Source organism: Apteryx mantelli, chromosome 1 (genome assembly GCF_036417845.1).
Source record: "Apteryx mantelli isolate bAptMan1 chromosome 1, bAptMan1.hap1, whole genome shotgun sequence".
NCBI classification, from domain to species: domain Eukaryota; kingdom Metazoa; phylum Chordata; class Aves; order Apterygiformes; family Apterygidae; genus Apteryx; species Apteryx mantelli.
Genome location: NC_089978.1, coordinates 86,983,006 through 86,998,336, shown reverse-complemented (window position 1 = coordinate 86,998,336; position 15,331 = coordinate 86,983,006). Strand labels below are relative to the sequence as shown.

Sequence of the window (15,331 nt, the reverse complement as noted above, 5' to 3'; positions counted from 1 at the left end):
AGTTACTGCAAACCTACTTCCCATACAGCTCAGCTGTAAACCTGCTCCCACGGATTTTTAAGATAGGGAGTTAGGCTAGGGGAACACTTCTGAGAGGTTGACCTCTAAAGCCAGTTTTTAAAAATAACTTCTTTACATGAAATTTCACACATGCCTGTTTGTGTGTGCCTGCATGCTATTGAAATAAGTGCTAACCCAGTTGTATTTCCACATGCAAGTAACTTCTTTACACATGCACAGAAAACATATGTACATATGTGTATATACATGTGCACACACAGACTGGCGTAGTAGGAAGGGTATTGTACTGACTGCATAAACATTAGAAGCAGATTTGATAATCAACCCAAATATGGACCCAAATGTTCCTTCTTTTGCTACTAATTGATCTAATGGATTTCATATTTGTAACCAGGCAGTGGTTTGTATTGTGAGTTTCTTTTTGTTTACTGCTTTTGAAAAAAAGAAAATACTAGAACATAACACATACCATATTTGCGCATGTAATAGCCATGTACCCCCAAGCAATTGCCAATAGGGGATTACTAATAGCTTTGAGTGGTTGCACTTTGATTTAGGATAGCAAACTCTGAGGCAGAAATCCTCAGTCATTATGCACGCAAATCCAATGATATATATACATATTTATCCATTTTAACAGCAATACAATATTCTAGGTACTCAACTGAAAACACAATGTCGTTAGGAAAGGAAAACATGATTTGCTTTCATTCAGGCTGGAAAATAAAAGACTTGGGGAGGGGGGGACTGAGGCAACAGTTTAGTGTCTGAATTGGGAATAAATCCTCCATCTCAACATACTCATCTAATTGCTGCGTGGTCTCTCCCTCTTCGAAAGGACATCCTTGTCTTACTCATTAATGCTTCACTTTACCTGTTTGTCCATCCACACTCTTCCTCCCCCTACCCACCCACTTTGCTGTCTCTTTTACTCTCATTTCCTTTTCCCTCTGATCTCACACAAGTTTCAGTCACTCTACCAAGCCTCCCACTTTAGGGAGAAATCTGAGTGAATCCTTCTACTCTCTTCTGAGATTGCCAGGCCCAGTGGGGAAGCTAATACCACAGCTGCCTATGCCACACTTATTCTGTCCACTAAAACAAATCGGATGGTCTACAGCTCTCAAACTGGCACCTTTCGGGAGTGCTAAATGCTCTTAATAAGTAAATAAAATGCAGGCTATTTATCAGAGAAATCAGAATGGCACTTTTGCAGCTGTTCCTGTCTCATGAGGAAATGCATACAATTAGGTAGTTTGTTTTTTTTAATTAAAAAAACCCCCACACTTAATTTGGTACCACTCTGGTCTGTTGAATAGATAAGTATGTATCTAGGCAAACTTTAAAATATGTTCTCTGTAAGAGTTAGCAGAAAAATCTCAGAAGGAGCCTCTTATAGTTGGATGGGTGTGTATTGGGACAGGTTTAAAAACATTTTAGCGTAGCCAATGGACCAGCTACACTATCAGATCAGTTAAATCCAGATTTATTTTTTTAAGAGGTAGACTACTGAAAGTCACTGTGAGCCAAGTTAGAGGAGTCTGCCATTGTATTTTCAGGATCAATTGAAGCTATTCTCTAGCTAATGCCAAACAATAAAACATTTCTTTTCTGTGCATTTCTGGACACAGCTACACTTTCATATTAGGCAAATTATCTCCAAAGGGTACCATTTCATAGAGCAGACTATATATACAACAAGGAAATTTCTGCTTTTCCTTGTTGAGATAATGAAACAAAAGCAAGACTGATTTACATGTGTTGTACATATAAAATGAGGGAACAGGAGTGTACTCAAATATTGTTTTAATTATTTTTCACTTGTAGTTCTCCATATGTTTGCACTGCAGTCAGTGAACAATGGGAGAGCTCTCCTGTGGTTAATTTTACACCTGTAAAGTCCTCTGGATTCAAACCAAGATTATGTGGCCAAGTGGATAAAGTATCTGGCTTATTGGGCCAATGAATTCACATGCTCCAGGGGGTTAGAGAAGATGAGGAGAGTATGAGGAATTCTGTTATTTTCAGTCTTCAGCAGATTTTCATTACTTTTACCCTTCCTATCTCAAACACCTGAGAAAAAGAAAAAAACAGCTTCAATTCTTCAAGGCAAACACTTAAGACCACTCCATCTCCCCTGTGCTACGTGTAGGCAGTGACGGAGGAAGCTGGGCTTCCCCGCAGGGCCTGCTGCCCACTGCAGCCAGGGGTGTGTGCAGCACAGCAGGGGCACCCAGAAGGGGCGCTTTAGTTTCAGCGCTGCAAGGCCTTGTCCTTTCATATGACTCCTTAAGGCTCATCAGTTGTCATCAGGACAAAAGCAGTCAAGAGACTATACGACTTTTTGCTGTTAGGACATTGGATCGAGCCACCAGGATTTCAACGCAGAGCCTTGCCTCAGGCTTCCCGAGTGACCTTGGGCAAGTCACAGTCTCTGGGCTTCAGCTCCTCCATCTGTAAACAGGAAAATAATGTTTCCTGTCACCCCCTTCTTGCCGTCTGGTGAGGACTGGCTCTTATGTGCATCTCTCACCTTCTACAGCAAACTCAGACCTCTGTCATAGCCACTACATATTACTGTAATAGAAATTAATAGAAATAATTAGTACTTCACAATCAAGCATATTTAATATGCCTGGGAATCTGACACTAATATATTAATAGCATAGTTTACAGTGCATCATTGGTATTCTTTGTGAGCCATGACCTATATTCTGATATAAAGGATCTTCAAGGTTCCTTTGCAAATATAAGTAAATGTTAATTAAAGCACTTTCTTCAAAAGGCTTTCTTTAAAATGACCTACAATTCCAATATTTATTTTATGGTGCATACAGACAGGAGGATTCACAGTCTTACAGGAAATGTCACATGAATGTAGGAAGGAAAAAGAAAAAAAAAAAGTAAGCAAATTAATTCCCTTCTACAGCACATCAGAGGATAGACTTAGGGCTTCACATAGCCTGATGTGAGGAAGGTACCTATTACAAATGGTTGAAACATTATGTTTTTAACTGCAGAAAAGGTTTAGATCAATTTTTCTTTTTAATGTAAGGGATGGCCAGGATATACAGAAATGAAATGTAGTCTAATATTAGTGTTGCTTTCAAGATAGAGGTTTGGAAGTATTTTATTCTCCCTTTCATAAAATTTTATCTCTTAAAGGAAATTCTCCTATATAGCTTATTTTAGCTTTGAGGTTTTATCTTTCTACCAAGTCCTTTGCAGTATATTTTTGGTTACATTCACAATGCACTTCAGAACATAAGATCATGTATAAAATGCAATGCCTTTTGCAGACAGAAAAATGTTCTTCTCCTTTTGTGCAGAACAGTTCTTTTTGTGCATTTCTTCCAGTTAAAGGCCTACTAAAAACTCATCTAAAATGTATAATCTCAGTGCAATATCCTAAGACATTCAGATCTCCAACAAATGTTCTTGTTTTTATTAAAAACAAAACAAAAACCAAACCCACAAAGTCTCTAGGGAATCAAAGACTCTGCTATTGTTCTTTCATTTCTGATGCAAGTCAGGAGATACCAGACAATACAAATTACTAAACCACTATTCACTAAGCTGTAATTCCTGAAACAACAGCTCTCCCAGCTGACCTTTCCAAGTTAGGATAATGCACATAAAGACAAAATAGTTCTCAGTGCTCAAAAACTGAAGGCTTTTATGTAGCCAGGTATGCAGCAAAGCTCAGAAAGAGGTAAATCAGATTAACGCCGCAGTAGGGGAAGGTTTGAGTTGGAGCTGATTCAGATGGGTTTGTTCTGCAGGAAAGTGGGGGTGTCGAGAAGTGGTTCATAGATACGGGGTATAGCTAAGATGAGGGGGAGGCAGACAGAGGAAAAGGCAAGGAGGCACTAGGAAGAGAAAGGATATATCTATACTCCAGCAGAAGGGGTACTTGACTCAATCCTAAAATAAGGATAGGCAGGGCTTCACTAGTTAAAAGGCATGTAGGTCTCAGGAATTGATCCAGGACAAGATGCACAGCAGTAATCTGCTTCTTTCAGCACTTTTTCTTTGAATACCCTAGAATTCACCAAAGAAGATAAATTACATTTTATAATATAAGCCTCCTGAGGGGATGTTGCTAAAAGGCTGTCAGCAGAAGGAAGAAAAAGAAAGTGTTCCAAGTGTGCATCTAGGGTTAGAGATGCCACATTTCAACTCATCTGCAGCTGGAGAGATGAGATGCATTTGCAACTGTTCCCTTGGCTGAAGACTAAATGCTCATTACAAAAGCTATTTCAAAATAGTTTAATATTAAATTTTTTATTCACACATAACCCATATAAAATTAAAAGTTCAGCTACACTAACAGTCTTACCTATGCCCATTAAGATCTTCAGAGAGATTCCCTTTAGCTTCAGTTTGGTTTTGAGTCAGGCCTTCAAATAAAGGCCAGATTCTACTTATTACCATAGTGCTCAGAGACTCTGTGCCCAGGAACCCTTTTGCATGGTGCTGTGTATAGAAACAAAAATCATCCCTCAGCCCAAAAAGCTTATTGTCATGGTTTTAGCATCCCTCTACTCTGTGAATGACAGTGTGCTTTTAGTTCATGATCACTGTCATTTTCCTGACACTTAATTGAATGGACTTTCCTTGGAGAAATTAAGACAGGGAAACATCTTCATAGTCTAAAGTACTGGAAATGAGATTTCAACATTTTTACAAAGCAGTTAAACTTCACTGATTATTATTGTGGCAATATTCTTAGATCTGCGTGACACAGATGAAACCTGGGCTTTAACTCACATTCCCTAAGTAACCATCTTAAAGCTTAAAGCCTTACCACCCCCTCAGTCTTGCTTTCTGCTTACACACAGCCAGCAGAAGAGCATGTGGGCTCACACCTCAGTGATTCCTGTCAGAGCACGGGGTACTGGTGCAGACTGGCCTTTCCAAGCAGCACAAGCTCCCATGCCAGACTACGAACTGGAGTGGGTAACCCACACCCAAGTTGCCTTCTGTGGGTCTGCCATGAGGTTGGTAACTCCCAGGAAGAGGGTGGGAGAGCTAAATTTGCCAAAGCTTGCCTGAGTGCATACCTCCCCTTGTATTTCCTGCATTTGTTCCCTATGATCATTTGATGAGGTATTATACTTTTTTTTCCCCATCATTTATTTCACTGAGGCTCTTACTTGCTAACTTAGACTCCAGTTCTTCAACTGTGTTTGCATATGTTAATTTTTACTACCTAAATAGGACAGAGCTAAGCACTTAGATGCTGTTTGTAAAATTGGGCCATAGGCACCATTATCAGCTTAATAAATTCAAAGCCATAAAAGAGCTTGAATAAATTTGCTTTCAGACTAAGCAAGACTAGTTTTTGCCCACTGTTTCTGAGAAAAGGCTTTTGTAAGACAATTGCATATTTAAAATGAAATTGAGAAAAGCCACAAAAATACAAAAGGTTTTAATATTTGGGTTGTTTTTTTAAACACAGAATGTGTGTAGTCTTTGTTGGCTTGCTATAGGAAAAGTATCTATTACTGTTACTACAGTTATTAAAGGGAAAAAGGAATTACATCTGAAAGCAAGATCACTGTGTAAAAATGCCTCACTTGCCAAACAGAGAGAAGTAAAGAATTCTACAGATATTTACATTTATTTCTCTCTGCTTCCAGTGAACACTGAAAGAGCCTGTAGAACTACATTGTCAAAAAGAGACAAATTGTGCTCTACTAGCACCTCCATGAGATCAAACAGCAAAAAAATAATCCTCACATATAATTCAAATAAATGAAAATGATGAAACTAATGTTTTATGGAACTTACTGGAATTTAAGAAGAGAAGTTCAGCAATGTGTGGAAGACAAAGATTTTAATAGATTATTGCTTTAAATGACTGAATTTGTTTTCAAGGTGGTCATGGGCATGAAGTTGAAAACTGACTCTTTCTCCAGAGCAGTGGCAAAAAGAGAATGGAAAATAGCTACACTAAAAAGTTATCTTTGATCTCTTGTAGAGGAAGTGGCAGTTTTTTTACTTCTTTGTATTTTTCCCCTCACTTCAGAGTCAATGAAGTACCTGCAAAAAACATTTAAACAGGGGGGGAAAAAAAAACAATCATGACAGTAATGCTTTATTATTAACTTCTCCGTATTTTCACCTTCCTGTAGCAATTAAAAAAAAAAAAAATCATGCCTACATTCTGCATTTTTATACCCCAGGCACCTGACTGCACCCAGGCACTCTGATCTCCTTTCCTATAGCCACTAAATCAAGCCTAGTAGTACATAATGGTCAGGAACTTGAGATACAAATTTAGGTTTCAGTGTCAACATAAATAGCTTCTCCAGCTCCCTTTCCTTCTGAAATTTCCTGCCTGTGTAACTGCTTAAAGGGACAGAAATGATTTTGTGGATCAGATAACTAAGCATATTTGTTGCCAAATCTGAGTGAAGACTGGTGCTCTGCGCTCTAAGAACCAGAGTAGGGGGTAATACAAAGACTGCTCCCAAAATTCAGCCCTAGACCATCTCTTGTGTTTGTTGCTAACATTTTTCAAACAGCAACACAATTCTGAGACACTGGTCTAAGCAAAGATTTTTCTACCTTTTTCAACTTGCAGACCCCTGAACATTTTCCAGTAGTGGTGCAGACCTCAAAGCAAACTGAAGCTTAATGAAATAGGCTTGCCTTTCTTCTTCAGCTTTCACGGTTCGTTCAACTGAGGCAAAACAAGGACTGAGGAAAGGAAGTAAATAAGGTAAGCAATGAAATATTGTTTCGGAGGCAATGCTTCACACAGCCAAGCAAATAGGAAGCTCAGCTGGCTAGAAGGAAGCTGTTCCAGGTGATGTTACTCTGAGATCTGTTCACCAAACCCTCAGGTAGCCTTCTGATTCAAAACCTAAGAGAAGGCAACTTCAGTGAAGCAGCAGTCTGGATTCTGACAGACACTCAGGCTTTGTCTTGATTCAGTTTAAAAGGTGTGTTTAAAAGGCATGCATTAACTAACTGGCATAAGAAAAATCTAGTCTAGACAAGCCATGTATGCTGGAACCTGGGCTTTAACTCCTCTGGTTTGGAGCTAATTAGGAGTATAAACTGCCTTCTCTACACTGAGACACACTAGTCAACAAGCATTAGACCCCCTTTACTGTCTTAGTGCAATACCTAAATAAAGCAGTTTAGGGCATTTAAAAGAAGATGCATGCATTACTGTTTATTAGCAGTGTAGTTTTTCATCGTTGGTTAGCAACTTCTCCTTCCAAACAGAAGATTTTGCAGAATTAAACATCTGGTTAGGCCCCTTCCTTTTCCTTGTCTTTTTGGCACTTACTCAATACATTTGCACTGCCGCATCATTCTGAAGTCTTCCCAAGGCTAGAACTCCAGTTTCTTTCAGTAAGTTTCACCTATTAAGTGCTTTAGGATGTAGCTACCTCACATATGTGAAAATTGCCTTTGTTTGGACTGGCTTATTACCTCTGCAGCACACAACTGCAACCTTTTGGATCTCAAACTAAGCACCCAAGGATATTTCTAATGTCTCCTAGCCTACAACATTGTTACTTTTGCCTTCTGAAACCTGACACTACAAGCAGAGAGATGATCTTCTGGACAACCTTGCTCCCTTGCACAGCCTTAAGAATTCCCAAACATGACACCTTATGCACTTACTTGCCTACTGATGCCTCTGGAATTCTCTTCCTCAAAAGGGCTTCCGAAGGAGACATCACCCTCAAAAAGTTAATGCTAGCAGATTAAATACTAAAGAATCTGTTAAGCTCGCAAGGAGAAAAAATACTAATCTCAGTGTTCCATCAGGCCCCACTTTTTTATTGCTCATATTTAGGCATGTGTACACTTGTTCTACGTATTACTTTAAACAGCATCTGTAAATCTTTAACTAAAACAAAAATAGTGTGTCTCACCTAACAAAAAAATCCTGAATCAAACTGGATTATTTTTAAAAGACTAAGCTTAAAAATGTCAAGCTCAGCTAAAAGTGAAACTTCAAGTTCAGTGAAAGCACCAAAATCAAATTCACAGAATTCACTCTTTCTTTCGGAATACTTAAAAAAAAAAAAAGACAGGGAGGTTTTCTGATTTTCAGAAAGACTTCTGACTCTCAGTAGGTGGTGCTATAGCTCTTCAAACTGTTCAGGAGTCAAAAAACACACTGTTTTCAATGTGGAAGTGAATTCCAAGGAGCAGAATAAGCTATGTCACCTCACCATTCAGTAAAAGAAAATTAACACAAAACGTTCAAGTTAAATATGTAATAAACCCATAGTTAAGATGGCATTTAAAGTCAGAAGTTCCCACCTGACTTTATGCATAGATATCATTATACCCCTTCTGTTGAACAAAAGTCAATGATTGAAGAGCACTATAAAATAATCACATTGCAAAATATCTATAAACAAGTCAGGAATAAAGAATTGCAAAAATAATCCATTCTACATCATATTCTAAAATCCTATGAGTGTTCCCATCAAACAATCCAAAATATATTTGAAGTTTTTCTATGGTATAAGTTATGGCTATTAAAGCTGAACACACCTATAAACTGGATTTCAATACATGCTGTGAAACCTGCAGAATTTTGTGTCAGAGCCCTGAGGGCACCAAGAGGCCCTGATTGCCCAACCAGCCTGGCCACCACCCTGGCTCCCTCTGCCCCTGAGCCCAGGAGCTCCCCATAAGTGCAGCCCGGCTCTGTCCTTGCCTGTGCTACATCGTAGTGGGGCTGTGCCCAGCCCTGTCCTCTGCAGACCCCATTACTGACTGGGTGACCCGGAGGGACCCAGCCTGACGTCATAGTCTTGTCTTCAGTTCTGTCTCTGGCCCTCTCTCCTACGGGAACCTCAAACATGTTGCAGCCCTGTCTCCTTCTGCCAACTGGACCTCTTTGCCTCATCTGGGACTGACAGTGACAGGATCCACTGACACCACCCCAGCCCTGCTCAGACCCTGTGGGCCCCTGGCCCGTTCTTCCTCATGGAGCAGCCCCACTCATGCTGTTCCCTCACACTAAGTGCAAAAAACAACTGCATTCATTTGTTAGACACAAAAGCACACAGTGGTCCAAGCCCATAAACACTCAGAAATCATCCACGCTACAACAATGCAGTTAAGGAAAAGCTAAAGGGAAAGTTTCATGTAGACTTACCTCCCATCTCCTTCAGAAATCCCTTAAAGGGACTGCCAACCTCAGGGAAAACGATGAATGTTTGCTCTGTTCATTTCACTCATTCACTCACGTATCCACCCACCTTCTCTGGCAATGCGGGCACACATACTAAGAGATCTGCTGGAAAGCAGTTTCTAGCAGCACATCTGGCATGAAGCTTACCCTGCCCAAGAGCAGAGGGGGATCTGATGCAGAGAGCTGATCTGTCACCCAACACCCACTTCTAGGATCTTAACTTTTAAAAAATATGAATAAAGTGGCCCAGCTCTACTGTACACAGAAGGGACTCACATTGCATTAGGATCACATATTAGGGCTACAAAGATGAAGGAAGGTGGATTTTCAGTGTTTCAAATGAACAGATTACCTTATTGTCCCATTTTATTCCTTGAATAAGGAATAATACAGAAGCTGTTATTCCACTGTGTGAATTAAGCCTAACCTCCCGAAAAATACACCGGTTTAAAAGTGTCTTAAAAAAAATTTTACCCAACTCCTACTCTTTTGTGCAAATCTCTATTTCAGATAACTCATACAGAGCTCTAACTGACCTTAGCTGAACCCAAGTCAGTACATTCCAAAGAGTTTACTTTGATTTACTAAATCAGTTAAGGCAGTTTAAGTTTTGAAGTCATCTCAGCTCAATCAGATGATCTTCTCAAAGCTCTGGTTCTTGAAAGGAGATCAAAAGAATCTTTTCAGATAAAACTGTACCTGAACCATAAGTCCATGATGCAAGAAATATTTAAAACACAGATAATTAGTCAAGGAGCTATATGCTACTTTTATTTGTAAAATATTTTTTCTAAGAGCAAAATACTGTAATTTTATTTTATAAAAGTTAGCAAAATTTGATACATTTCTAACAGAAATAAGAAAACTATTTCTACGTTTATTCAATTATTCAGCTCTCTTTTCAATATGGAAGCTAGAGGTATGCACCACATTAACAGATTTCAGTGCCAGACAGGTTATTCAATAAATATATCATTCTACCGTTAAAATCTATGAATGACACTGGAAAAAATTTCATATAACTACTGAAAAAATATAAGCATTTTTGGCTTCTTCTGAGGTTTGAAACTAGTAGTATCTACACACAATATAAAACAACGGCATTTACAAGAAAGACTGTATAGAACAGTAACAGCAGAATCTGTTGGTAGTAAACAAGAGGAACCAAATTTCATGTTACTGACCAACAGCAGTACAACATTTCTCTGAGAATTAATCAATTCAACCTATTTCTTAAAGTTTGCAGAAGATATCTGCATGGCAAGAAGGAGTTGGTAGGGGAAACATTAATTTCTTATTTGATAAGGACATTGCATATCCTAACTTGCAATAAAACCTGTATTGTGATCCTTTAATGTATATAATAAACACTGCACATTTGTTATGAATAGAAGTTAAATGAAAACAAGTAATTTCACTTCTGTTTTACCCTATTGCTAATAAAACCAAAAAACCAAAGATGAAACCTTTGTTAAATTCTGCTATGTACACAGGCATAGTTTTGGAAGCCACAGTTACATCAGCTTTCAAAGTGAAATTCGTTCCTTATTGTGTCGGTCTTCCGAAGAGCTATTTTTCTGTGAAAATTTTGAACATTTGAGACTAAGCTCAGAGATGATACAAATGGCAAGGCAAGTTCATGCACCAGTTAGCCAACATGTAAGAAGTGACAGGACTGTGTGACTGATGCTGGAAGAAACAAACAACAGGAAGGCATATACAGAATATTTTCTCTTTTGAAAAAAACAAACTAAGAACCCTTAACTTCTGTAAAACTGCTGTTGTTGAATTTCAATTTATAAGCAAAACTGAGGGGGATGGCAAATTGAGTATACATAGGTATTAATTTCTATTTACGTATTTTTATTATTTCACATCCCAGTAATTTCCAAAATAAGATTTTTTGTTTGTTTTGTAATTCAGCCCATTAATAAATCTGAGTGTTGTGTAGGCATAAAGAAAGGGGAAAACAGGGATAAACACTGCACATCTCTCAGAGTTTAAAGTTAACAAGGACAGGATGACAAGTCTTCAAAAATGCAGCCTAATAAGACACCAAAGTAATATGCCTAGCCTTGTAGGCCAGCAGCTGCAGACCTGTATACTAAAAGCTATGATCATGAGCTGGAGAAGCTGTACCACTGATGCTGGTCATCTCTGAGTGCATACAAGCAGTAGAATATGTCTCTACATCTTAACTGGAGGACCAATGACTTGAAGCTTATGGAAATTATTCTTTCTTAAATCTGTATTAGGATCCAAATCCTCTAGATAAAAGTTGCAGCAGATTTGCACTTTGTGGACATCAGACATGAGACAGACATATGCCACTGAACAGCGGACCCTGCTCCTGAAGACATATTTTCTTCGCATTTACACCAAGAACAAATAGAACTAAACGTTGGGATGTTTGTCCTGGGTGCTTTTGTGAGTTTGCAGACCAGATCTAAATCAGAGGGAAGAAAACATTACCTACCAACAACTGTACTTACATTGTTGTCTGCCTCTTTCCTTATCCTACAAGGAAGACTGATACAGGAGGGAAAAAAAGTGAGAGATATATATGACAAATTAGCTAGATGCAGTAACAATTGTATTTTCCTTTCTGCATTAGATGTTATGGGTTAAAATACCCAACTGTTTTATCAAATTTCCTTCCCCACACATAACGAGATACTCTTAACTGGCTATGAAGCTTTCTCCAAGGAGGACCATCCCTTCTCTCCCCACTCCTATCTGCTTCTGCTGACTTGATGTGCAGTGTGTCTTCTGTAATCAAATAATTCTTTCAGAGTCAATGAATCTTGAAAAGAAGATGCTTTCAGAGGGGAGCACATCACAAATGCTAGAGGGAACAGCAGATGTTCCCCAGGGTTCTTAGGTCTTCTGACAACTTTGGTCTCATGAAATATACTACTGAGCGCTGCTGAAAACTCAATGTAATAGGCATCTATGTGGGATTTATAAAAACCTACTAAATTAAGATTTGAGACAGCTGTTAGAGGACTTCAGTCTGCAAGATTGATAGTGTCACTTTCATATGGCTTTACTGAAGTGGGACTCTGTGGAGGACTCTTTTCGCTCGATGGTGGCATTCCCAAGATTCTCCTGCGCATTCCAACTGTAGCCTTTTTAAGGTCATGTCTGAGACTGCGGATTGTGCTGTTTATGGCAGCCACGCATGCCTTCCAATCATATCCAGTTTCCTTCAGATCAAAGGATGGGTAGTTCTCTTGAAGAAAGTCTAACAATAAACAAACATAGAAGAGCAAGTTATCAATTATTTATGCAAGCTATATTCTCCTTATGCTTTTTGGATGTAACTAGGCCAAGATAAGTGCATGTTACCAAAACAGCACAGCTAGGCACATTATTAGGCTTAAAGGGTCAAAGCTAGAGGGCAGATTTTTCCCCTTCTCCTATTTATTTTGAAATACTTAAGTGACAAAAAGTCTAAGGATTAAAAATGAAATATGCAAAAAAAAGCACATAACCATCATGTGGGCTGGATCCTTTAAAGTGCAGCATAGCTTCAGCCTCTAATGCAGTCAACAGAAGCAAAGGAGGCTCAGCCTCCATTTCAGAATGCCCAGTATTTGGCAGGACCAAACTCTCCTTTCAAAGATCTGACAACTACATTCACTAAAATGAAACACACCAATTTAACAGAACACAGAAACAATGGTGACAGAAAAACTGCAAGAGTTCGTTCCTTACTGTGCACAGTAAGGATCAAATCAATAAGCAAATACTTGATAAAAGTAGCAAAATATGATAAATAAGGTAACACTGCTGCACCTTTCTCCCCTTCAACATCTAAAATGAGTAGTTTTAAGAACAGAAACAAATATTTTTTACTTATTACTGAGGATTGTCCTTGTGAGCTTAACTGAACTACTTGCTTTCTCTCAGCAAGCACCTAAAAGCTCTAAGCAAGTACCAAAAAGGAATTCTCAACTGTAATTGCAGTTCAAAAGCATGACTGTTTCTTCCTCCTTTGATCAATATAGTTTTACCTTAGCAGAAGGAAAGGTATGGCTACTTGGTACTATTTCAGTTTTGTTCTTCCTTTGCTCTCATATATCCTAACAAGTAACAGTTTAACATGCCATCATTGAGACAGTTGTATCAATGCACAGCACCTGCTCTGGGGCCCATTTGGTGTTCCTGCAGCCCTGCGACACCAGTTATGTGCTTCTTCAGCTCAGAACGTCATGAACATGTAGTATGGGAGCATGTGGAGACTAAACTTAAAGGGGCCAACCCTCCTAGATTAGTGCTGGAGGATCATACAGGCTAGGGTAAGCTTACCTTGGCAGAGTCTTGCCTATACTGTCTATTGGGAATGGTCTCTGGCATGCAATATCCCTCAAACCATGCCCAGGCATCATCCCAGAGAGTGCAAGTTGGCTTGGACCAGACCCATGCCAAGGAAAATGCAAATAATTAAGCAAAAAGCATAAGTGAGCTCGCCCCCAGCCCCATTTTATCTAGTACCATAGCTGTAATTTCAGAGGCAAAACTGCCACACAGCTGAGGAACTGTCAGCCTAGCAGAGCTCAGAGTCCTTTGGCTATATAATCCAGATCTTTACTACCCTTCCAACCTCCGTATACTCGGACACAAAGGAGAAGCAGTTTCAAGATCTGTTTGGAGACACATGTTGCAAGGTGTGATGAAACCATCTGAAGAGATCGCAATAGAGAGCCTCTAGCCAAATACGCAACCTTACTGACCCAGCGAGCTCTCTCTCACATTGAGGTCGAAGAGGAGGAAGGAAAAACTCTGCATCAAACCAATAGTGTTGGGAGGACATAAAAGGTACTCCACTATCACACTGCCTGCAACCTGGGATCCAACCCGGTAAGTGACAACCCACAAGCAAAGCTTAAGAATCCCCAGCAAAGTATTTTTTCTTCAGATTTCTCACAGAAGAAGAAAAAAAATTTATGATGAAAATAAGACAGGAAAACAGACAATTAAAGAAAAGACAGAAATATTTCCATATTGTTTGACCAAACCTTTTCAGATGTGTTCAGCTAAGATAGGCACAGAGCAAACGGCAACCAAAAATCTGATGACCTTTCTCCCCAACACCACTTTTTGTGCTGGACATGCTTAAATCCTATCAGATGATGCCAACTTTTCTTCTGGTGCAGCAACTCCTACACGTTTTCTCCCTACAACCTGTTCCACACTCTTTCCCACCCACTGCATAACTACTACGCTAATTCTATTGCCACTGTCACAGTTCTGCTTGCTTTAATCCAGCCTTGCAGGAGGGAATGACTGAGGCAAACAGAAGGCTGCCTTTAAGGAAGGGGCATGGATCAGTGTTCCAAAATCCTTAACGCTGTACTGAGAACGATGCAGAAGGCAGCACCTCTACTACAACTCCAGCCATAACTTCCCCTCCCTCTGCTTCTGGAATAGGATTTGCCAATAGAACAAGGCACTAAAAAACTTCCTGAAGGCATTCTGTATTCATCTAAGCTGAGAAAATTGCAAAGTCGTCTACATCCACACAATGGAACAGGCTGTTACAGAGTATTTGACATGCTTCAATAAAGAACTGTTATCTGAACTGTTCAAATAGGTCAGTTTCAAAATGCTGCCCATTCACTTGGCAACAGTCCTTATCCTACCTATAAGCTTCTACACAACTAAATCATTTCTAGGACTTTTTCCTCTCAATCGAGCCTGTTAAGTGAACAGGGACAGCTGACCTCTCAGCCCTTAAAGGGAAAAGGCACTTGGATCCATTCCCTTACAATCGCAGAGTCAATCAGGCTGGAAGGGTCCTTGGGAGATCTCTACTCCCCCCTCCTGCTCAGAGAGGGGCCAGCTCTGAGGTCAGACCAAGTTGCTCAGGGCTTTGTCCAGTCGGGTCTTGAAAACCTCCAAGGATGGAGACTGCATAACCTTGTGGGGCAACCTGCTCCACTGCTTGTCTGTCCTCACGGGGAAAAAGCTTCTCCTCGTATTCAGTCTGAATCTCTTGTTTCAATTTGTGCCTGTGGTGTCTCATCCTTCCACATTCATTGCTACCAAGAGCTTGGCCCTGCCTTCTTGGTAACCTCCTCATAGGTACTGGCAGGCTACTATTAGGTCCCCTTGAAGCCTTCTCTTTTCCAG

General features: G+C 39.7%; 1 protein-coding gene across 1 annotated transcript in view; it reads right to left on the bottom strand.

Annotated features, from left to right (window-relative positions):
• Positions 1-9,955: 9,955 nt before the first annotated feature.
• BEND2 (BEN domain containing 2) overlaps positions 9,956-15,331 on the bottom strand; it is a 28,300-nt gene continuing 22,924 nt past the window's right edge. The window contains exon 12 of the mRNA XM_013951669.2: positions 9,956-12,440. Within this exon, the coding sequence (XP_013807123.1) occupies positions 12,205-12,440 (236 nt within the window). The 3' untranslated portion in view covers positions 9,956-12,204. The remainder of the gene's footprint in view (positions 12,441-15,331) is intronic.